The sequence below is a fragment of the Delphinapterus leucas genome, chromosome 6 (assembly GCF_059928025.1).
Source record: "Delphinapterus leucas isolate spDelLeu-1000000601 "Yukka" chromosome 6, BTC_Dleu_Yukka2, whole genome shotgun sequence".
NCBI classification, from domain to species: domain Eukaryota; kingdom Metazoa; phylum Chordata; class Mammalia; order Artiodactyla; family Monodontidae; genus Delphinapterus; species Delphinapterus leucas.
Window position 1 is genome coordinate 84,460,823 of NC_143134.1, and position 24,857 is coordinate 84,485,679.

The 24,857-nt window shown below is 43.3% G+C and overlaps 1 protein-coding gene across 14 annotated transcripts in view; it reads left to right on the forward strand.

Annotated features, from left to right (window-relative positions):
• TLE4 (TLE family member 4, transcriptional corepressor) overlaps positions 1 to 24,857 on the forward strand; it is a 150,660-nt gene that overhangs the window by 123,914 nt on the left and 1,889 nt on the right. For all 14 annotated transcript variants that reach the window (XM_022573456.2, XM_089913329.1, XM_089913332.1 and 11 more), the window contains 11 exons: positions 299 to 418; positions 1,429 to 1,482; positions 1,944 to 2,096; positions 3,315 to 3,447; positions 3,819 to 4,012; positions 4,521 to 4,597; positions 18,823 to 19,072; positions 20,158 to 20,405; positions 22,152 to 22,299; positions 22,750 to 22,900; positions 23,258 to 23,334. In XM_022573456.2, coding sequence (XP_022429164.1) covers positions 299 to 418; positions 1,429 to 1,482; positions 1,944 to 2,096; positions 3,315 to 3,447; positions 3,819 to 4,012; positions 4,521 to 4,597; positions 18,823 to 19,072; positions 20,158 to 20,405; positions 22,152 to 22,299; positions 22,750 to 22,900; positions 23,258 to 23,334 — 1,605 coding nt within the window. The remainder of the gene's footprint in view (positions 1 to 298; positions 419 to 1,428; positions 1,483 to 1,943; positions 2,097 to 3,314; positions 3,448 to 3,818; positions 4,013 to 4,520; positions 4,598 to 18,822; positions 19,073 to 20,157; positions 20,406 to 22,151; positions 22,300 to 22,749; positions 22,901 to 23,257; positions 23,335 to 24,857) is intronic.

Below are 24,857 nucleotides of genomic sequence, written 5' to 3' on the forward strand. Positions count from 1 at the left end.
GTCTCAAGTGATTAAAAAAATGACATTGTTGGGCTTTACTGGTGGCGCAGTGGTCGAGAGTCCGCCTGCCGATGCAGGGGACACATGTTCGTGCCCCGGTCCGGGAAGATCCCACATGCCGCGGAGCGGCTGGGCCCGTGAGCCATGGCCGCTGAGCCTGCGCGTCCGGAGCCTGTGCTCTGCAACGGGAGAGGCCACAACAGTGAGAGGCCCGCATACCGCAAAAAAAAAAGAAAAAAAAAATGACATTGTTGAATGGCTGGTCATCTCTGAATCCCACTTCCCTTTCTAATTCCAGAGCTCTTCGGTATCCCCGTCAGCCAGTTTCCGAGGTGCTGAGAAGCACAGAAACTCCACAGACTACTCCTCTGATAGCAAAAAGCAGAAAACTGAAGAAAAGGAGATCGCAGCTCGTTATGTAGGTTCACTCACCTTTGCTTTGGGGGAGGCAGTTTACCTTGCTTTTTAATCAGCGGCCTTTTTACCCTCTTACTGTTACCAACCAAAACTAGAACACAAGATAACGACATCCTAGGAGAGGAAAATAATTATTGCAGTTCTAGCTGTGTCTCAAGTGGCTGGCTGAAGGTCTGTGTTTGCAAGTGAGTGCACATGTGTCTGTGAGCCGCAGAACAGTCCTTTATCCTGCAACAGATAGAAGACTTGTGTTCCATATTATTTCTATTAGATGTATTTGCTTCCCTCCATAAATTTCAAGGTGGTCGAATTTTCTGTGGCCAGCTAGAAATGTTAAGGAAAAAGGTAAAATCACAGACAACCTGTTAAAATGTCTAGATGACCTCCTGTGCTGAGGAATGTAGCACGTTTTGTGGAATATAACTTGCAGAAACATCCAGATGTGTCCCTGGCATGAGTTGAAGCTCATTTTCCTTTGGTGGCTGGTTCTTCAGATCACACAGTGAAGGGAGCAAGTGGGATGGGACTCACTGGTGTGGAGGCAGGCTGACTCCACCCCGCTTCCTCTGGTGGTGCCCTGCAAGACTGCAGGCCTACGAAAGAAGCTGAGAACTTGAAATTTCATGTGAAACCTCCCAATTTAAAAATTGTGGCTCTTTATCCAGTCTTTGAAAGACACTGACAGGACAAATCCCACCCTTCTGTAGGCTGGATTACGTAGCGTGGGCCTGCCAGTTGGCACCTGATACTAGAGTAATAAGCCATAAACTTCAATTTTTTTAACTACAATGGAATCATCCTTTTCCTATTACCTACCTCATAACATCGTCATGAAGATTAAAGGACACAGTTCACTGTAGAGTGTTTAGCACTGTTTGGTGCAGTTCATTTTTATAAAATGTGAGGAGTTAATGACTCTGGACTTACCTAGGGTAAATCTGGCTGCCTTTTTTGTTTGTTTTTCTTTTTTTGGCTGGGGGAGGAGATAATGCTTCTCAATTGTCAATGCAGGACAGCGATGGTGAGAAGAGTGATGACAACTTGGTGGTTGACGTTTCCAATGAGGTATGTTTGTGGCTTATTTGACTTCCTGCTCTTAACCAGTTATAACAATGATTAGTGTCCCAACAACTAGCATCCACAGTGTTTCCTTAATTTCTGAAGGGGCCCACGTTTTATTTACCTGAAAACTTTATATTACTGATCCTTTTTCATTGCTCCTCTACTCTGTGGAGTGCAGATGTGTTGTTACCACCATGAATGCACACACCTTGGCAAGTGACGTGCGGATTTGTAGAGTTTTGATTTTTGTTTCTGTTTTAAATAAGTACTATAAATTTTGTAGTATTTTCATTGACCTCTATACTGAATATTTTCTTCAGCAGTTTGATGAATCTTATGATCTATTCCAGAACATTTTTTGCTTCTAAGCTGTTGAAGACTTTTGGCTAGAAACGTCCACACCAAGTGCTCTGGCACTGGGAACGTGCTGTGCTGCATTTGATACCCTTGATGTTCCTTTGTAGGATCCATCCTCACCTCGAGGGAGCCCTGCACATTCCCCAAGAGAGAATGGTCTGGACAAGACACGCCTTCTCAAGAAAGATGCCCCCATCAGTCCAGCCTCGATCGCATCCTCCAGCAGTACTCCTTCCTCCAAATCCAAAGAACTTAGCCTTGTAAGCAGTTCCTCACCATCTTTCTTAGCGTTGCCCATTTCCAGATGGTTAGGTTAAATTATTTTTAAAATTTTGTATTTTCCACATTTTTCCATAGGACTTTTACCACCAAGCATATGTGTATGTTCAGTATTCAAGCTGAATTGACAAAAGTACTTTTGGAACAGAGCAGGTTCACTGACTTTGTTGGTGATGGATGTTTGGTTTGTGAGTCTTTTTGCAAGGATAGGGGAGGGACATGAGGAAATTGAGTGAAACGAGTCTCAGCGAAGATAAAGAAATATATACTGGGGTTACAGAGATGGTTTTGTCACCTATGGTTTATGGTAAATTTAGTTTTTGGCTTGGATGTGATTTTGTTGCTAGCTTTGTTGGAATTACCAAGCTATATATGATTGCAATAATTTTCCCTTCCTGTCTAATAATCTGTCATTTAGAAAAGTCTGCCTTGACTCACACCACAAATCAGAAATGCACAAATAAAACTGCTTGCAGGTCAGGGTAATCTCCCCATACCCCCTTCCTCTGTGGCTGTGTAGTTAATTGCATTTTTATGTAGTGTGCCTTCCTTTTTCCTCACCAGTTGTGTCCCTGTAACATAGCATTAAAAAAAAAAAAAGACAAATCCCGTTTTCAAATAACCTTTTGAATTCACAGCTGAGGGAAAGAAAATTCCTCAGTTTGTCTGCAGTTTTGGAGAATGTGTCTGGCACAGGGCTGGATAAAGTTTTTTTCTGTTGTTTTCTCTTGGCCTTCCAGCCTTGTAATGGCAGCTCCTCCGTGCTGATCTCTTGTGATGATTCAGGCTTGGATCTTTTTTAATGGGACCTGTTAACCAGGGGAGCCTCTTGTGGCACGAACAATCCATCAGGAACCCAACTCAAACCACTCAGTATTAAAGCAACCAGCAAGTGGCCAGTCACGTCGGGATGTCATGATTTGTCCGTGTCTGTCTAACTCAGACCAGTTTCCTGGAAATGGTCTGCTCTGCCCCAAGTTCAGCTTTGATTTATGTCCTCTTGAACATTGGTTTTGTGGTCTCAGGAAACACTTTTTGTTTCTTTGATAGCTCTTTTTAACTAATGAAAAGAGAGGCCCATGCTAAAGAGTCTTTTCCATTTCTTTGTCCTTTGCTTTTACTCTGCCTTTTCAAATGTTTAAGAATTGTTAAAATTGTGTTCTAACTAGCAGTGTATATTCCATTGCATCTCTCGTTAGAATGAAAAATCTACCACTCCTGTGTCGAAGTCCAATACCCCTACTCCACGAAGCGATGCACCCACCCCAGGCAGTAATTCCACTCCTGGATTGAGGCCTGTCCCCGGAAAACCGCCAGGAGTCGACCCCTTGGGTTAGTGAGAAAAAAGTTTCTCTACATATTTATGCTTCCTGTTTTTAAAGAAATCAAAGCAATTTAAAGACTGTAATACATTAAGAGTACTAACGACCGGCGTTGACTGGCTGTAAGTTCTGTGATCCAAATCGAGCGCCTGGCACTTGCCATGTCTGACACATAGTAGGTGTTCAGTAAAATAAGGGGAAGACATGAACCCTGATGAAGGCGTGAATGACCCTTGAGAATATTAAAATACGCTTATTTGAACTATAGATCCTACTTTTTAACATACGTAAGAACGTGTTGCTCCTGATATTCATTATACTTCATGATTGCCTCACGTGTGTATCATTGGTTTTTCTCCTTCCTTCCATTTGGGTCTGTAGCCTCGAGCCTAAGGACCCCAATGGCAGTACCTTGTCCATATCCGACCCCCTTTGGGATCGTGCCGCACGCTGGGATGAATGGGGAGCTGACCAGCCCCGGAGCTGCCTATGCGGGGCTGCACAACATCTCCCCGCAGATGAGCGCCGCCGCGGCCGCTGCAGCCGCAGCCGCGGCCTACGGGAGATCGCCAGTGGTATGTTGGTGCACTTTTACAGCATTAAAGTGTTCCAGAGCGCAGAGGGTTGCCACACGTATTTTTATTTTTTAAGGAAGTTTATGAAATTTGAGGGATTTATAGAGGGACCTGTGTGTATTTATAAATTAAACTGCATGTAATCGTATTGTGAGATTCATTTTCTTTTGTAAGGTGAGGGAATTATTTTGTTTTATGTTCCTTTTTTAAAAGAAAATTTTAAACCTACAGAAGTAGAGTAAATAATATAGTAAATATAGTGAAGCCTTCATTTCCATCATGAGCTTCAATAATAATACTGTTTTTTTCATGTTTGTTCCACCCCCAAGTATGTTACCATGAAATCATGAACATCCTATCATTTCGTCAATCAGTACTTGTATATTTATCTCTGAAATCACATTTTTAAAGCATCTATTCTCCTGGGATTTGGAAAGATACTGAGTAGGATGAAATGAGTTGATGTAACCACGTTTGTTTCTGTTGTCTTGCTTGGGAAAAATTTTAGGTTGGATTTGACCCACACCATCACATGCGTGTGCCAGCAATACCTCCAAACCTGACAGGCATTCCAGGAGGAAAACCGTGAGTACCCGCCTCTGTGCTTTGTGCTCACTGTGTGTCTGGGCCCTCGCTGGCCCTTTGGACTCTGAGCACTGCTAGACAGTGTTGGCAAGTTCCTGCGGCTTGTGGGGTGGTTCTGTTTTTGTTTTTTGCAAAGTATTTTCCATTTTCTCTTAGGACAAGGGAAGAGGTAATGAGGTGGGGTTTTGTATTTTCAATTTAAAATCTCAAGCTTCTAATATGGAAATGCAGATTGCTGAGGCATCTCCAGCAGTCAGGTCTTCTCTACATCTGTTACTGATTGCAAGACAATTCTTTTTGTTGCCTTGGAAAGAAGAAGTCGTCTTATATGCAAACCTAGATGCTCAAAATTTGAGCATGTTAGGAAAAGACGTGCCAAACTTCAAAGGCTGAAAGGAAAGAAGTGTGGTCTTTTGTGTTTCTGGAAAAAGTGGCTTGCTCAGTTGGCTTCTTGTCCTATAAGCTGGGTATTTGGAGCCTCTGTTTTCATGACCCCCTAGAGCTATGAAGGCAAGACAGACGCATCAGTTGTTCCAGACTCTTCTTGTACGTTCTAACCTCTCCCCATATGTCATTCCTCATCATTCATTTTAATCCCGTGCACCTTATTACTACCTGTGCACAGTTCTCTGGGCTCTTTGGCTTCATCTTCACAATTGGTGCTCACAATTTATGCTTGTTCAGTGAATGAATGAACACATGTGCCGATCTCTCCCTTCACTGACCTCCCATTGCTTATTTATTTACTGCTATACACTCAGGCACTTAGTTGTCACCCTGTTGTTTCCTGTGTGTCTTCTTTGTTCCCCATGTTGCTGGCTCCACAGTGTTAAACATGCCTGACCTTGACCCTTCCTTCACTTTCCACCTGATAGATCATGTTCTTGGCCCTTCCTTCTGTAACTTCTCTACACACTCTACCCTAAACTTCCATGTTGCATCAAACACAGTGTGGTCTCAGTAAGTATCTGACTGATTAATAAGGGAGGCAAGGCAAATTAGACTTTGAGTTCCTTGAGAGTTGAAGGTATAAATATCAATTACCGTAAAATTCTGTGTACTTGTGTGTGTTCTGCAAATAGTTGTTGACTGACAAGTCTTGTTGACCAAGAACCCTGGTGTACTTGAAGGTAAAAGTTAGGTCTGTTTCAAGCAGTGACTAAATAACAAGGCCATAGGATTCATCAAATAAACTGAATACCTACAAGTACCATATGAACCTGTGGGGATGGAGAGGTTCCTTGAGGGAAGTGGTACCATCCCGTTTTCAGGTGCTGTAGAGTTACCACTTAGTTAACCGGCAGTTGCACCCAGAACTATAGTGTAACCACTACCAAATGAGGTGGTGCTTCTCGTCTCTGCTGCTGCCCAGAGGCCCCAAGGGGTGAAAGTGTGTTAGGTGTATCTAAAGAAGCAATAACAGTCTCAGTGTGGGGATTTGGGCCAGTTGAACCACTGTAAAGTCCCAGCTGGTCTGATTCAAGAGGCACTTCTGAGCCTTGAGCTGGGCTCCCTTCCTTGCCCCCGTCTTGACACATAGCATTATAAAATTGTTGAGATCCTTTTGGGAGGAACATTGGTGGGTTTCAGGATGGCTGAGAATTTTTTTTTTTTGAATTTTTGAATTTTTTTATACAGCAGGTTCTTATTAGTCATCCATTTTATACACATCAGTGTATACATGTCAATCCCAATCTCCCACTTCATCACACCACCACCACCCACTACCACTTTCCCCACTTGGTGTCCACACCTTTGTTCTCTACATCTGTGTCTCTATTTCTGCCCTGCACACCGGTTCATCTGTACCATTTTTCTAGGTTCCACATGTATGCATTAATATATGATATTTGTTTTTCACTTTCTGACTTACTTCACTCTGCATGACAGTCTCTAGATCCATCCACATCTCTGCAAATGACCCATTTTCGTTCCTTTTTATGGCCGAGTAATATTCCATTGTGTATATGTACCACATTTTCTTTATCCATTCGTCTGTTGATGGGCATTTAGCTTGCTTCCATGACCTGGCTATTGTAAATAGAGCCACAATGAACATTCTGGTACATGACTCTTTGAATTATGGTTTTCTCTCAGTATAAGCCCAGTAGTGGGATTGCTGGGTTGTATGGTAGTTCTATTTTTAGCTTTTTAAGGAAGCTCCATACTGTTCTGTATAGTGGCTGTTGTCAATTTACATTCCCACCCACCGGGAAAGAGGGTTCCCTTTTCTCCACACCCTCTCCAGCATTTGTTGTTTGTAGAATTTCTGATGATGCCCATTCTAACTGGTGTGAGGTGATACCTCATTATAGTTTTGATTTGCATTTCTCTAATGATTAGTGATGTTGAGCAGCTTTTCATGTGCTTCTTGGCCATGTGTATGTCTTCTTTGGAGAAATGTCTATTTCGGTTTTCTGCCCATTTTTTGACTGGGTTGTTTGTTTTTTTAATATTGAGCTGCATGAGCTGTTTATATATTTTGGAGATTAATCCTTTGTCCGTTGATTCGTTTGCAAATATTTCCTCCCATTCTGAGGGTTGTCTTTTCGTCTTGTTTATGGTTTCCTTTGCTGTGCAAATGTTTTTAAGTTTCATTAGGTCCCATTTGTTTGTTTTTATTTCCATTACTCTAGGAGGTGGATGAAAAAAGATCTTGCTGTGATTTATGTCAAAGAGTGTTCTACCTATGTTTTCCTCGAAGAGTTTTATAGTGACCGGTCTTACATTTAGGTCTTTAATCCATTTTGAGTTTACTTTTGTGTATGGTGTTAGGGAGTGTCCTAATTTTATTCTTTTACATGTAGCTGTCCAGTTTTCCCAGCACCACTTATTGAAGAGGCTGTCTTTTCTCAATTGTATATTCTTGCCTGCTTTTTCAGAAATAAGGTGACCATATGTGCATGGGTTTATCTCTGGGCTTTCTATCCTGTTCTGTTGATCTATATTTCTGTTTTTGTGCCAGTACCGTATTGTCTTCATTACTGTACCTTTGTCGTACAGTCTGAAGTCAGGGAGTCGGATTTCTCCAGCTACCTTTTTTTCCCTCAAGACTGCTCTGGCTATTCAGGGTCTTTTGTGTCTCCATACAGTTTTAAGATTTTTTTTTTTTGTTCTAGTTCTGTAAAAAAAATGCCATTGGTAATTTGATAGGGATTGCATTGAGTATGTAGATTGCTTTGCGTAGTATAGTCATTTTCACAATATTGATCCTTCCAGTCCAGGAACAGGTATATCTCTCCATCTGTTGGTATCATCTTTAATTTCTTTCATCAGTGTCTTACAGTTTTCTGCATACAGGTCTTTTGTCTCCCTAGGTAGGTTTATTCCTAGGTATTTTATTCTTTTTGTTGCAGTGGTAAATGGGAGTGTTTCCATAATTTCTCTTTCAGATTTTTCATCATTAGTGTATAGGAATGCAAGAGATTTCTGTGCATTAATTTTGTATCCTGCAACTTTACCAAATTCATTGATCAGCTCTAGTAGTTTTCTGGTGGCATCTTTAGGATTCTGTATGTATAGTATCATGTCATCTGCAAACGGTGACTGTTTTACTTCTTCTTTTCCAATTTGTATTCCTTGTATTTCTTTTTCTTCTCTGATTGCCGCGGCTAGGACTTCCAAGACTGTGTTGAATAATAGTGGCGAGAGTGGACATCCTTGTCTTGTTCCAGATCTTAGAGGAAATGCTTTCAGTTTTTCACCATTGAGAATGACGTTTGCTGTGGGTTTGTCTTATGTGGCCTTTATTATGTTGAGGTAGGTTCCCTCTGTGCCCACTTTCTGGACAGTTTTTATCATAAATGGGTGTAGAATTTTGTCAAAAGTTTTTTCTGCATCTATTGAGATGATCATATGATTTTCTTCAATTTATTAATATGGTATGTCACATTGATTTATCTGCATATATTGAAGAATCCTTGCATCCCTGGGATAAATCCCACTCGATCATGGTATATAATCCTTTTAATGTGTTGTTGGCTTCTGTTTGCTAGTATTTTGTTGAGGATTTTTGCATCTATATTCAGCAGTGGTATTGGTCTGTAATTTTCTTTTTTTGTAGTATTTTTGTCTGGTTTTGGTATCAGGGTGATGGTGGCCTCGTAGAATGAGTTTGGGAGTGTTCCTTCCTCTGCAGTTTTTTTGGAAGAGTTTGAGAAGGATGGGTGTTAGCTCTTCTCTAAATGTTTGATCGAATTCACCTGTGAAGCGTCTAGTCCTGGACTTTTGTTTGTTGGAAGATTTTCAATCACAGTTTCAATTTCATTACTTGTGATTGGTCTGTTCATATTTTCTATTTCTTCCTGGTTCAGTCTTGGAGGGTTATACCTTACTAAGAATTTGTCCATTTCTTCCAGGTTGTCCATGTTATTGGCATAGAGTTGCTTGTAATAGTCTGTTAGGATGCTTTGTATTTCTGTGGTTTTTGTTATAACTTCTCCTTTTTTCATTTCTAGTTTTATTGATTGGAGTCCTCTCCCTCTTTTTCTTGATGAGCCTGGCTAATGGTTTATCAATTTTGTTTATCTTCTCAAAGAACCAGCTTTTAGTTTCATTGATCTTTGCTATTGTTTTCTTTGTTTCTATTTCATTTATTTCCGCTCTGATCTTTATGATTTCTTTCCTTCTACTAACTTTGGGTTTTCTTTGTTCTTCTTTCTCTAGTTCCTTTAGGTGTAAGGTTAGATTGTTTATTTCAGAGTTTTCTTGTTTCTTGAGGTAGGCTTGTATTCCTATAAACTTCGCTCTTAGAACTGCTTTTGCTGTATCCCATAGGTTTTGGATCATCATGTTTTCATTGTCATTTGTCTCTAGGTTTTTTTTGTTTGTTTTTTTTTTTTTCGGTACACGGGCCTCTCACTGTTGTGGCCTCTCCCGTTGTGGAGCACAGGCTCTGGACACTCAGGCTCAGCGGCCATGGCTCACGGGCCCAGCCGCTCCACGGCATGTGGGATCTTCCCGGACCGGGGCACAAACCCGTGTCCCCTGCATCGGCAGGCGGACTCTCAACCACTGCACCACCAGGGAAGCCCTGTCTCTAGGTATTTTTTGATTTCTTCAGTGGTCTCTTGGTCATTTAGTAACGTTTTGTTTAGCCTCTGTGTGTTTGTGTTTTTTACATTTTTTTTCCTCCGTAATTGATTTCTAATCTCATAGCGTTGTGGTCAGAAAAGATGCTTGATACGATTTCAATTTTCTTAAATTTACTGAGGCTTGATTTGTGACCCAAGATGTGATCTCTCCTGGAGAATGTTCCGTGCACACTTGAGAAGAAAGTGTAATCTGCTGTTTTTGGATGGAATGTCCGATAAATATCAATTAAATCTATCTGGTCTACTGTGTCATTTGAAGCTTGTGTTTCCTTATTAACTTTCTGTTTGGATGACCTGTCCAAACAGAACAACGTCACTTGGTGTAAGTGAGGTTGTAAGTCCCCCACTATTATTGTGTTACTGTCAATTTCCTCTTTTATAGCCGTTAGCAGTTGCCTTATGTATTGAGGTGCTCCTATGTTGGGTGCATATATGTTTATATTTGTTATATCTTCTTCTTGGATTGATCCCTTGATCATTGTGTAGTGTCCTTCCTTGTCTCTTGTAACATTCATTATTTTAAAGTCTATTTTATCTGATATGAATATTGCTACTCCAGCTTTCTTTTGATTTGCATTTGCATGGAATATGTTTTCCCTCCCCTCACTTTCAGTCTGTATGTGTCCCTAGGTTTGAAGTGGGTCTCTTATAGACAGCATATATACGGGTCTTGTTTTTGTATCCATTCAGTGAGCCTGTGTCTTTTGTTTGGAGCATTTAATCCATTCACGATTAAGGTAATTATCGATATGTATATTCCTATTATCATTTTGTTAATTGTTATGGGTTTGTTTTTGTAGGTCCTTTTCTTCTCTTGTGTTCCCCTCTTAGAGAAGTTCCTTTAGCATTTGTTGCAGAACTGTTTTGGTGGTGCTGAATTCTCTTAGCTTTTGCTTGTCCGTAAAGCTTTTGATTTCTCTGTCGAATCTGAGTGAGATCCCTGCAGGGTAATCTTGGTTGTAGGTTCTTCCCCTTCATCACTTTAAATATATCATGCCACTCCCTTCTATCTTGTAGAGTTTCTGCTGAGATCAGCTGTTAACCCTATGGGAGTTTCCTTGTATTTTATTTGTTGTTTTTTCCTTGTTGCTTTCAGTAATTTTTCTTTGTCTTTTATTTTTGTCAGTTTGATTACTATGTGTCTCCGCGTGTTTCTCCTTGGGTTTCTCCTGCCTGGGGCTATCTGTGCTTCCTGGACTTGGGTGGCTATTTCCTTTCCCATGTTAGGGAAGTTTTCGACTATAATCTCTTCAGGTATTTTCTCAGGTCCTTTCTCTCTTCTTCTGGGACCCCTATAATGTGAATGTTGTTACATTTAATGTTGTCCCAGAGGTCTCTTAGGCTGTTTTTATTTCTTTGCATTCTTTGTTCTTTATTCTGTTCCACAGCAGTGAATTCCACTATTCTGTCTTCCAGGTCACTTACCGTTCTTCTGCTGTTGATTCTTTCTAGTGTATTTTTCATTTCAGTTATTGTATTGTTCATCCCTGTTTGTTTGTTCTTTAATTCTTCTAGGTCTTTGTTAAATGTTTCTTGCATCTTCTCGATCTTTGCCTCCACTGTTTTTCCGAGGTCCTGGATCATCTTCACTATCATTATTCTGAATTCTTTTTCTGGAAGGTTGCCTATCTCCACTTCATTTAGTTTTTTTTCTGGGGTTTTATCTTGTTCCTTCATCTGGTACATAGCCCTCTGCCTTTTCATCTTGTCTGTCTTTCTGTGAATGTGGTTTTTGTTCCACAGGCTGCAGGATTGTAGTTCTTGCTTCTGCTGTCTGCCCTCTGGTGGATGAGGCTATCTAAGAGGATTGTGCAAGTTTCCTGACGGGAGGGACTGGTGGTGGGTAGAGCTGGCTGTTGCTCTGGTGGGCAGAGCTCAGTAAAACTTTAATCCACTTGTCTGCTGATGGGTGGGGCTGGGTTCCCTCCCTGTTGGTTGTTTTGCCTGAGGCAACCCAACACTGCAGCCTACCCGAGCTCTTTGGTGGGGCTAATGGCGGACTCTGGGAGGGCTCACTCCAAGGAGTACTTCCCAGAACTTCTGCTGCCAGTGTCCTTGTCCTCACGGTGAGACACAGCCACACCCCGCCTCTGCAGGAGACCCTCCAACACTAGCAGGTAGGTCTGGTTCAGTCTCCTATGGGGTCACTGCTCCTTCCCCTGGGTCCCGATGAGCACACTACTTTGTGTGTGCCCTCTAAGAGTGGAGTCTCTGTTTCCCTTCGTCCTCTCAAAGTCCTGCAGTCAAATCCCTCTAGCTTTGAAAGTCTGATTCTCTAGGAATTCCTCCTCCCGTTGCCGGCCCCCCAGGTTGGGAAGCCTGATGTGGGGCTCAGAACCTTCACTCCCGTGCGTGGACTTCTGTGGTATAAGTGTTCTCCAGTTTGTGAGTCACCCACCCAGCAGTTATGGGATTTGATTTTACTGTGATTGCGCTCCTCCTGCTGTGTCATTGTGGCTTCTCCTTTGTCTTTGGATGTGGGTTATCATTTTTGGTGAGTTCCAGTGTCTTCCTGTCGATGATTGTTCAGCCGTTAGTGGTGATTTCAGTGCCCTCACAAGAGGGAGTGAGCGCACGTCCTTCTAATCTGCCATCTTGAACCAATCTCCGTGGCTGAGAATTTTTGTTCCTGGAGTGACACACGCCAAATGCAATTGGCAAATGACATCAAGAACCCCAAAGAGAGTGCGGTGTGTTCGACAGAATATGAATCCTGGAGTGTGACAGATGCAAGTTTGGATTCTGACTCTGCCAGTTGACACTGGGAAGGAAGTGACTTTATTAGGAGCTTCAGTTGGCTCATCTTTACAGCAGGGCTGGCACCTCCCTGATAAGGAGGGCATGAGGATGCGATGATATGGTATATGTTTAGCACAGTGTTTGCTATGCAGTGGCTCTTGAGTCAACTGCAGCATCATTTCCCCTTGAGCTTTGCCCAGGTTATTACCGTTCTTTCAATTGCTCATGCAGTAGAACATAGTGGGAGGCAGAGATGGCCCAAGGAGATTAGACTGAGTAAATTAGACTCCCTGTTCCTGTCATTGGTATGTCTTTACCAAGGCACCAAGGCCTATAAATTCACACTCATTTATGCATATAGAGAGAAATACTTTCATTAAAGATTTTTACAAAGTTATGAAACTTGTACATGTTTTTCAACAGGAAAACTATTTTTTGTGCTAGAACATAAAACATAATAAATCACCTAAAGGCCTCCCTCACCACACACACAAAGTAACGGCCTTTCTCTAGAAAGACAACAGTCGCGCATCTCTGTCCTAATTATTTTTACAGAATAATTGCTAGATGTTATCAAAAATTATAATTAAATGCATGTTCCAAACTAATTAATAAAATAGCATTTATTTGATAATTCACATTGGGTCCAGTTGCTTATGCTGGTGAATTAGCAAAGGTCCCACTCAATAACTAACTAGAATGACAGCAGAGTTTAATTTCAACATAAGCCAAAAGTGGACTTTTTTCCTCACTTGCTACTTACATGAGACTTTTATAAATAGCGTAAAAGTATTTGATTAAAACCATTGCACTAATTATATTATGGGAAATGACATGTGATTTCAGCCATAACAAAAAATCTCAGATTTATGGGTTTTAGGCTGCTCAGAATTCAGAAATTCTTCTCTGTTGTTGTTTTTATTTGTTTTTATAAAGTAAGATTTTTCAAAATAGGAACAATTCCTGACACACAGCCAACCCTCAAGTATTTGTGGGCTGGCTAACCTGCTAGTGGGTTCACATGCTACTAGAACCCAGTCTTCTGTCCTCCTGCATGAAGTATCAGTACAACAGCCAGACCTTTCATTGTGAATTCAAGGTCTAGTTCTATCTCGTGAGACGTTGGAAACTTGGGCAAGGTGTCGCAAAGCATGGAACTGATGAGTTTGGCATTACTGAAGTGGGCCTCTCATAGGGGGAGGTGGAGGTGGGAAGGCCAAGGATATTCTCGACTATGCTGGAGTTTCATCAAAAGATGATGATCCAAATAAAACAGCAACTTTGATACACGTTTTAAACAGGTAGATTTGCAGATGTCTGAATTGTTTGAAGTATAGTTCTGTCAGAAAGTCCAAACTTCCTTTCTTTTCACCATCTCCCTTGGAGATCACTCTTAGCTTTTAGTAGCTTTGCCTCCCGAGAGAGAATTTCTCTGTCTCCCTGCCCCTATTCCTTCCAGCCCCGTATTTTTAGTTCTTTGTTGGACATCTCAGCTGGACATCTTGAGTGTGTATTACTTGCACTACAAATTCATCATATTCACAAAATGCTTCCCCAGACTAGGTGTTCCTCCCAATTGCCTGGTTTTCAGAGTACTCTGTTCCTTGTTCCCTGAGCTCAGAAACTCAGTTATTATTGGCTTCTTCCTCACATCTCATTAGTTGAGTCCTACACAGTTTCATATCCAGTTACTTCTAGTGTGTCATCCTTCTCCTTGCCCAGTTCAGGTCCCCCATTGCCTCTCGTCTAGATTATTCAAATAATTGTCTCTTATTCCTCCTATCCATTGTACTCCTTGCTACCAAATTTATTCTATGAGTGGCTTTGCCCCATTAATGTCCCACTCGTCCTCCTCCTAAAAACACTCTTCAGTAAATTCTGTTTGTGGAATTCTCAGGCCGACCTTCTAGGCCTTCCCTCTTATACATTGTGTGTGTGTGTGTGTGTGTGTGCGTGCGCGTGCAGTGTATTTTATCAGGCTGTACTCGGGCCAGCTGCTTCAAGTACTTACTGTGTTGGGTCATTGTTGAGTAAGTGAATTCCCCAATTAAAACCAGTCCAGGACTTTCCCAGATCATTTTACCTCTTCCTTTTAGAGCTGCTCCCTCCACCTGGAATGGTTTTTCCATCTTCCTCCCTCTTTGGAAAAATCCTTCCATTCTCTAAAACCCATCTCCAGTACCATGTCTCTCATGAAACATAAGCTTTATTTTTGGTTTTTGAACCACCACAGAACTTCATCCTTCCCATCTTGCGCCTGGTATTGTAATCACTTCTGTACTTTTCTCATCATGCTTCCTAGATTACAAGCCACTTATGGGCAAGGCAAGTGTCTTACCTGATACTGTATCTCAGCATGACATCTAAATCAGAATATGTGGATAAGGAGTATTGATGCATTTAATTAGGTGGAAAAAGAAAAGGTTTTCAAGCCTGGGCCTCCCTAATTTCTAGGAAGGTTGGCTTTCATTACACATTCCAGTACTCTTTGCTAGCTACACATCAAAGAGTTTGTTGAAATCTGATGATAAGTATGTACTAGAGCTTTCTTTCTTCCAGTTTTGAGTGTCTTATATAAATAGTAAACACGGGGCTACATTATATCTTTAATGCAATTAGACTCTTGAAATTCTTAATAAGGGAGTTCCAGGAGCATAGTAGGTGCTCACAGAGTGGTTGTGGTTGAGTTGAATAATGTCATATTGAAAACTTCAAGAGAAATGGTGTGCCTGATTTCTTAACTATTTTAAATTCTCAAGGCTCTTTAAAAACCATTTAGTTATTCTAGAGGGGAGAGAAGGGATGTCTTTTCAAGGAGATTATCATTAAGAATGTATAACACCATCTCTAAACTTGGAATAATCTTCCTTTTTCTTTCTTTAAGATTTAGTCGTCATGACCTCTTAATTGCTAAATCAGTTAGCCTTTGTCTCCATTGTCATCCCTCAGAATCTCAGCCTTTCTCTACAAGTATTACTGCCTTCCCCTCCTTGCCTGAACGGATGCCTGGCTCTCTCCCGAGGGGACCCCTTCACCTGCAGCCCTCCAAAGGGTGCCCTTTCATTCACTCCACATCAGCAGTCGGAGCCAGTGGCAGGGCTGATAAAGGCTGTGGTTGATTCCCTCCTCCACCTCCTGTTCCTTTCCAGTCTCTTCTGGAACTGAACTCCTTCTACCTTCTTGTGAAAACCCAACCCCTTTCAGGCCTGTGCCGTGGGTCTCTACCCCCTCCTCAGCCTTGCTGGGAGATTTCCCATTTAAGTAAAAACTTGACACTTGGTCCACTCAGAGCCTGCCATCATCCTGGGTGTCACTGCTGTTCACAAGGTCAGGCCCCCAGTAACATTGTCTCAGGGCTTGGGCCACATCACCTCTAGTGAACCTCTGCCCTTCTCGACTTCAGTTACCGACTTACCCCAAAGAAGACCTTGTCATCAGCCCTCACTGTCACCTCCAGGATCCACGCATGCCATCCAGTACAGCCTTCTCTGCCTCTACCCAGAGAAATCTGGAATTGCAGATCCGTTCCCAGCTTTCTAACCGTCTCTCAAGCCCTGGCTACTAGCTTCCCCTTAGCTTGCTGCACTAGCCCCCTGACTAGTTTTCCCTCTTCCGTTCTGCCACCAACAACCAGAACAGTCTTTTGAAAACATGAACTGAATCATGGCGCTCACTGCCCCCACACACAAGTCTCCAGTGACTTCCCACTCCACTCGGAATAACAGGCCGGACTCTGCCTCACAGCCTACGAGGCCCTTTTTCACATGGCCCCTGCACCCCTCTCCAGCCTGTCACTCTCCCCTGAGTGCCCCTGGCTTTCTCCCTTGCTGCTTCTTCTCAGACTTGCATTGACCGCCCCCTCCCTTCTCTATGCGTGCAAGACTAGGTCCTGCCTCAGCTCTCAGCTTGCACACCGCCTCGGACCTTGCTGCGCGCCTTCCGTCTCTTTTATCTGAAACTCTGTGTGTGTATGTGGGTGTGTGGGTGTGTGTGTGTGAGAGAGAGAGAGCGCGCACACATTTACTGCTGTCGGAGGTTACTGATGTATCAGCTTATGTATTAGCTCTTTTCCCTTCTGGGATGTGGGCGCTGGAGGATAGGGACTTTGGATATCTTACTCACCTCTGATTCCCCAGCATCTGATAGTACCTGATTCATACTGGGTATTTAATAAATATTTTCTGACTAAGTGAATAGCGCAAGCATCCTGCCTCCCTCTGGCCTTCAGTGTACCATACTCCTTCTCATACCATCTTCCTTTCTTGGCCAAGGAAATTAATACCTGTTCTTTATATTGCAGCCCCATTGCCATGAATTTCCCTGTTCTTCTCACTTTGTCCAATTCCCAGAGTACATGGCCTGTCCATTGTTCATAGCATTGACCATCTGACATTTTAATCTTTATATATGTTAGTATCTCACTAATGAATCAACCCCTCAACCCACCTGCCACCTACCCCCAGCCCCCAGAAAGTAACTTTTGGAGAATAAGGAGTAGGTGGGTTTTTTTTCTCTCTGTTGTACCCCCAGTCCTTTCTGTTGCATCCCCAAGTACTTCTCGCACTGGGATAACCCAAGAAATATGTGATTGACCATCTGCTCCCCCTCTCCATGTTCTTGTCTCTCCTGATTATCTGCCTCTCTGACTGCTCTTGCTGGAGGTCCCCTACATGTTGTAAGCATTTTCTTAAATTTTGTATCTAGTCTACTCATTATATAATCTGCCCCAGGATTATTCTTTTCTGCTCCTTTAGCTTCAACTATCACTTCTTTGTGGATGAGCACACATCGATCTTTCTGACCTGAACTCTCTTCTGAATCACAGTGCTCAACTTCTGGTTGAGATGTTTGGGTTCTCACCTGCCCTCAGGTTGAAGAAAACCGTACCATTTACCTCCCCACGTCTGTACCCTTCAGTTATGCTTCCCTGTCACCTTCACTAATGTATTGTGGCCTACCTAGCCACCTGGGTTCCGAGCCTGAGAGCCCTGCTCAGCATCTCTCTCTCCCAGGCCACGCATCCAACATTTCTCCAAGTCCGTTGCTTCGACCACGGGAATATGTCTCTTGTCTTCCCAGCTTCCCACCACTTCCCCCTCAGCAGTCCGACATACTCCTTCTCTTCTACAGCCCAGTTCTAACCCACTTCTCTGCGTAATTTACAGAGAGAGAGAAAGCCCTCTGCCCTCTGGCCCCCAAATCTGCCACAGCCGCATCCTTTCTGGGGACATTTGGGACTTTGGTGATGATGTCCCCTCAATAATGGGCTGAATTTTGATGCATGTGGCTAGCCTGTAGATTTTTGCATTAGGGAACTGTAAACTGTTTTGGTTCTAAAACTTCCCCGATAGGTCCAAGCTCCTGTCCTTTGTCTACCCACAAATGTTTTCCCTTGGTATGTCTTTCATAAACTTCTTCCCATAAACAGAGCACATTCTGAAGCTCAGTGCCAAAGGCAATGACATCATCTCCAAAGTGGGCTACTGCCCGTGATGGTTCCCCAAGACAGGCCCTGCTCCCTCCTGCCTACCACCGACATCTCCTGCCTCCTGAAACCCAACATGCATCCCAACAGCCTCACTTGCTGACTGTTCCCTGACTTCAGTGCCTTAAGAATAGAGGTGTCTGTTGAGGGAGATGCTTTAACTTAAGTTGCGTTTTAGAGCCAAATGCTTTCACAACTGGAGGGTTTTCCCTGGAAATGGCCTGGAGTTGGAGCTGCTGATAGGAACTCACAGGTGGGCCTCTGGGGCAGTCACACAGGATGCTTTTTTAGGTTCTGACTCCATTGGGAATGGGATTACTAGGATTTGTTATTGTCAAGTCTGATGGGACTTAATCCAAATTTTTTTTTTCCTTTTTTGGTGGGTCATATGCCATTTCAGTATCTAGGCCTAGATCCTCTTAACACCTTAAAACTTCATAATTTTAGCTTACAGATTTTCATTAGTAAGTCACTTGATTGGAGTGAAGTGATCTATAGCTTAAAACCTTACCACAGGCTTCTGAATCACCTGAAGTAGAAGGCAATGCAAGTTTGTAGAGTGCCCTGGAGAAGTAGTTACTATGCTGGGCATTGGTGATCTTATTCTCTAAGAAGCGTAGGTAGCCTTCACTCTATTTTAAAGATCAGAATCAAGTAAGGTTCAGAGAGGTTATGTAACTACTGATGTCACACAGCAGCTAGCAAAGAGTTGATGCGGTATTTGATCATAGATTTAGCTCAGTGGCTCTGAAAGTTATGTTCTTTCCACCATATTCAGTAAATTTGACTTGTTTGCAAATCATACGTAGCACTGAAAATGTTTTATTTCTCGTCTCATTACAGTGATCAGTTAAGTAACATTTTTTGCATTCTCCCTTTCCTATCTTTTCTCCTCGCCACTGCCTTAGAGCATACTCCTTCCACGTTACTGCGGACGGTCAGATGCAGCCTGTCCCCTTCCCCCCGGACGCCCTCATTGGCCCCGGCATCCCCCGCCACGCTCGCCAGATCAACACCCTGAACCACGGGGAGGTGGTGTGTGCGGTGACCATCAGCAACCCCACGCGACACGTGTACACGGGCGGCAAGGGCTGCGTCAAGGTCTGGGACATCAGCCACCCCGGCAACAAGAGCCCCGTCTCTCAGCTCGACTGTCTGGTGAGTGAACGTGGATGAACGTGGTTTAAGCCCTCATGCAGAAAATAGGACGTGGATGTACCAGCAACACACAGAATTGATCCCAAGCGGGTAGTTGTCTCCAGTGGTTTGTGCTGTTTGACTTGGAGCGCTGACGAGAAGGTGTCTTCTTTCAGTTACTTAAGGTACATTTATCCGGTTCTTCACGTGTGGCACTTGCTCCAGTGCAGTTTTCATTCACCCTGCCCAGTGCACGGGAGCAGGCAGACCACTTGCTTTCCTATCTGATAGAGGAGTTTAAGAAAACTACGAGCCCACGTTGGTTTCTGTGAGAGTGCACCCAAGTATCAGAATCTGTCACACTGTGAGACAAGAGTAACTTAATACTTCACGTGGCAAACACTAGCTACCCCGTTAGCTGTCTCATGGGTATTCGTCCTCGGGTTATTTAGGAAATTTCAGTTTGATTTTCATCCTCGGACCAGCAGTAGCACGTTTCGCGGCAGCACGATGCTGGGTCGGTTTCAGGTGACTGCACAAGACTCCCGTAACCTCACGAGCTGGGAGGACGTGGTGTCCTCTGTCACGTAACACGCGTTGGTCAAGCCTTGCCTCCAGTTGGTGCTGCTTAATCGAGCCCGTGCTGTCCCTCGGCCAGGTAACGCAGGGCCAGGCGAACGGAAGGGACCACAAGGTCTCTAACTCCCTGGCACTTGTCTGGCAGCAGAAAGAGGGCCTTTCAGCAGCCAGGCCGTGTGTACCCCGTTCCCGGTGTGGCTCCTCCAGGGTTGTGAGCGCTGCTGCGTCTGCATGTGCGAACGACTCAGGCGGCGGCTTGATTCGCTGGAGCCGAGAGTGGGTCTAGATCTTTGCATTTTCATGCTAATTAAGATTAAATATCTCAGTACTGAATTTTGTAGATCAAGTTTAAGTACTTCCTTAATTTCATGTAATTTACTAGCATTAATCCACTTTATCATTGTCATAAGTGAAAACAGCTCATTGAAACCAGGAGGGAACACAATACTTTTATGGATTTTTGCTCTCATGTTAATGCTGTTTTCCTTTCCTCATGAATAACCTCTTGATGGGTTTTGTCTCTACAGAACAGGGATAACTACATCCGTTCCTGCCGACTGCTCCCTGATGGTCGCACCCTAATTGTGGGAGGGGAAGCCAGTACCCTGTCCATTTGGGACCTGGCGGCTCCCACCCCGCGCATCAAGGCAGAGCTGACGTCCTCGGCCCCCGCCTGCTACGCCTTGGCCATCAGCCCCGACTCCAAGGTCTGCTTCTCATGCTGCAGCGACGGCAACATCGCCGTGTGGGACCTGCACAACCAGACGCTGGTGAGGTGGGTCAGCAGGGTCCCTGACCAGGGCACTGGATTTACCTGTGCTGTGCCAGAGAGCTGTGTGTGTGTCTTTTTAAAAAGATGAAACATAACTGTCTTACTAAAAATTGTTAAGAATAGGACCGTTTTAAGATGCTGTAAAATCTTGTTTTCTGCACCATTTGAACTTTATCGGATGAGGGTTTGTTTTCTTTCTTTCTTTTTTTTTTTTTTTTAAATTATACTAAGCATCACCAATTCAGGTTTTAAAATAGGAGGTCGGTTTTATTTATTTTTCTTTTTTATAAATTTATTTATGTATTTATCTTTGGCTGTGTTGGGTCTTTGTTGCAGTGCTCGGGCTTCTCATTGCGGTGACTTCTCTTGTTGCGGAGCACGGGCTCTAGGCATGCAGGCTTCAGTAGTTGTGGCACACAGGCTCAGTAGTTGTGGCACACGGGCTTTGTGGCACTGCAGCATGTGAGATCTTCCCGGACCAGGGCTCGAACCCGTGTCCCCTGCATTGGCAGGCGGATTCTTAACCACTGCACTACGAGGGAAGTCCCAGGAGGTCAGTTTTACATAATTAATGCACATAAGGTGCCCGTGACCTCATGAGCTCGTTAGACTTATGTAGTTTGCCACCTGTGCTAACAAACCATCGTTGTCAGTAGGTACTCACTGAGAAGGTTCGCAGTGCGTGGCGCAGTCCTTGGTGCTGTGTGTATCTGGCACGTTCTTTCCTTCGACAAATGATCATTGAGCTCTTACCCTGGGCCCAGGCATTGTGTTGGGTGCGCCTCAGCCTGAAATGATCTAGATAATCTGTTGTCCCACCTTACAGGATGGATAGACATAACTGTTTGTTTAGAAATGAGGTTGTGTAGGATCGGCACTGATAGGAAAAGCCCTGAAACACGTGTGTCTCCAGATGTCAGCACCTGAGAGAGCAGGAAGCCAGAGGTGTGATCCGCTAACGGGTGTGCAGAGGGTGTAGTGGAGCCCGGCTACAGGTCCAGGGGAGGGTGGAAGGAGAAGAGGCCCCTGCTGTCTGTCTGTAATGTATTTTGCAGGACGGAGCTCTATGAATGATTCCAAAAACAAAACAGTTAATCACGTTTTCCCCTTTTGAGTAAGGCTCTTATGAGGAACTGCTTCGAGGCCCCGGCCCCCGTGTCTTTCGTACATTTTACCTGCTCCTGGGGCAGCTGAGAGTCACACTGAGGTGCTTTCCACGCTCCTTCCTTGAGAGCACAGCCTCTCATCCTGCACAGCCTCCTGCAGTTGCGTTGTTGCTCGCTGGCAGGATTTGTTCTGCTGCTCACTGTGCCCATCCCCAGAGCTTTTAGAAGGGAAACGACTCCTCGCACCCTCTGAAATTCTCGCCTTCTTTCACATCACACCGACAGAATAGGTCTCAGGTTGTATCTTGGATTAGTTCATTTTCATGTGGCTGTGTTTTCTTTTGATTCAGGTGGAGAATTTCTTCCATCAGTTGTTTCAGTTGTTTTTAGCATAAGAGTAATTTGAAGAGGACTTCCTAAGTGTTCAAAAATAAACAAAACGTGCAGGAGATTCAGCATCTCAGTTAAACTTTAATCTCTCTACGTATATGCTTTGTTATTACTTTGAATAATAGAAAGTATAATAAACCAAAAGGAAATCTACGCATAGGGCCTGTAATGAAATTGATGGCTGAGGAATTCTAAACTGAGTTCACCTAAAAATTAACTGTTGAAGGACTTTTCTCCATGTTGACATCTTCAGGCAATTCCAGGGCCACACAGACGGGGCCAGCTGTATTGACATTTCTAACGATGGCACCAAGCTCTGGACGGGCGGCTTGGACAACACGGTCCGGTCCTGGGACCTGCGCGAAGGGCGGCAGCTGCAGCAGCACGACTTCACCTCCCAGGTGTGCACTCGTGCACGTGACATTTTAGAGACCTGGTTTTGTGAAATATGTGAGAGACTTCAGCGGCAATTCATTGACCACATGACAGAGTCACTTTTACTCTGAATTAGATAACTAAAAATTTTGTTGTTTTCTGTCAAAATACAACAGTATATATTTTATCGAAGGACAGAAAAAATTTCATTTATTACAGGCTTTTAGCAGGTTTTTATTTCAATGATCATTACTCTATAGATCTTTGAATTTCACACAATTGATTAGTAAGTTAGATTGTGGAGATCTGCCTCATTACTTGGGATCACACCTTTGACTTTGATTTCTTCCTGTACAATTAACATTATCTTGATTTCCTTCATTATTTAAGTAGTATCCCCAGAGGAAGCAGTGCCTCCTCTTTAAAGGAAGTGTGTCCTCTGTAGCCACCATCACCGTCACCTGTTTTAATTCTAGATCTTTTCTCTGGGCTACTGCCCAACTGGAGAGTGGCTGGCGGTGGGGATGGAGAACAGCAACGTGGAGGTGCTGCACGTCACCAAGCCCGACAAGTACCAGCTCCATCTCCACGAGAGCTGCGTCCTGTCACTCAAGTTCGCCCATTGTGGTAAGCAGGCCCCTGGCGTCCACTGCCTGTCATTCCTCCTTCCTCCTGATTCACTTCAAGTCCGGTCTGTAGTTCATTGACGTGTCCCTCTTCAGAATTATATTACTTCCTCACGCATGCCTGCTTCCCAAATACCATGTAATTTTCTGCAGTTTATCCACTTTATCCTTGTCCTGAGTATAAATGACTCATTAAATCTAGGAGAGTGGGCTTTATTTTTCCAACGAAAAGAAACTCTTATTTGTTGCAGATTAGATTAGGTGAGTTTTCTGTGTATCATTTGACGCTCTGTAACACAAGTCTCAGGACTCTGACGAAGGAATAAACACTACCTTTTTTGAAACCCTGTTCCTATAGGCAAATGGTTTGTAAGCACGGGAAAGGACAACCTTCTGAATGCCTGGAGAACACCTTACGGGGCCAGTATATTCCAGGTAACACTTCACTTGTGTAGCCTTCACCCACTGTGTGCTCACTGCATGGTCCTCTGTGCCTTCTCGCAGGTTAATAGCGCACGGCCGTGTCCTAGGAGGTGGGGGCTAGTGTCACTCCCATCGCACAGAGGGGAAAACTGTGCCTGAGGGGGACTGGGGTCACAGCTGCAAGCTCTGCAGACAGGAGTTGTGTCCATTTCTCTCTGAGCTCAGAGCCCAGGTGCCGTGCCCGTGGCCCTAACTAGCTCTTCACACCCCATCCCTTTTTACATGTTAGAGTAGCAGCTTCATGTCTTCTGTGAAATTTATTTAGCTTTAATTATGGCTTTTAAAATTTTTGTTTAAAATTTGAGCATTTTGCTTGAATATTCATTCGTGTTGTTATTCCTGATTTCCCGCCCCCAAAAGAGTGCTGTGGAAAAGTGTAATAAATCTTGATTCATTTTATGGACTTTTATTCTTAAACTCAGTGGTACTTTGTGTAGTTTGTGGAATTATTTGCAGGAGAACCAGATTGTGGGCATGATACACACTCACATACAGATCTCTCTCTTCTCTCTTGCTAGTAGGTGAGAATTTCATAGGCAAGTTAAAGAAGATTTCCTTTTTAACCTTCTGTATTTAGGATGTTATTTTCTAGGTGGTGGTCTGTTTTTAGGGATAACATAACAGCGTTGCAGTTTTCTTGACCACGTGGTACTAAGTCGTAGAGGAGATTAATTCATTTGAATCTAAAACTGCATATATTGAGTGAAAGTACTGTGCAAGATCATAGGACAAAAATAGCAGATTCTTACTGTCATGAAGTTTATAATGTAATACAGTGGTTTTTGTATTGTCGATCACAACCTTTTAGATGGTCCCAACCAGCACTTTTTTAAAAAATGAAATAAAAAATGTTAAGAGTATATTTTTTGTAGTGAGTATAAGTATTATATCTCGTTTCTCTGGGTTATGAAGTAAAATTATGTCTCGGGTCTCTGGGTTGTGAAGTAAAATGTATTTATTACAGGTTGCGTTCCAAAAGTTTGAGAAACACTGGTAGTAGGTTAGCATCTGCGTGTCAAACGTTCAAAGTCCCAGTTAAAATCCTGTGGGCTTTGTTTGTTTGTTTGTTTAGCACAGTTTAGTTAAGTTAACCGTGACTGCTTTGCAGTGGGTGTAGTTGAACATGGTATTTGGAGCTCTAATAAGAGTGGTAACATTTTTCTTCCTAACTATTGAACTCCTCCCCACTTGCACATTTATATTCTATTTTTACATAGGGGACAACGAGGTTTTATGTTGAAATATTTTTACATTCCCTATCTCAAAAACTGTAGTATTTTCAATATGCTTCCCCACTATTACCTCACCTGGACTCCGAGGCCACCTTCTGTCGTGGCAGACAGGTAAGCTGTCTTTACCTAATTACCTCTTTTACGGAAGGTGAGGGCCGAGACAGGTTAAGTGACGTGTCTAGCATTCTGCAGCTCCGTCTACATCCAAGCCATCCGAGTGAAGGTGAGGGTTTTCACACTGAG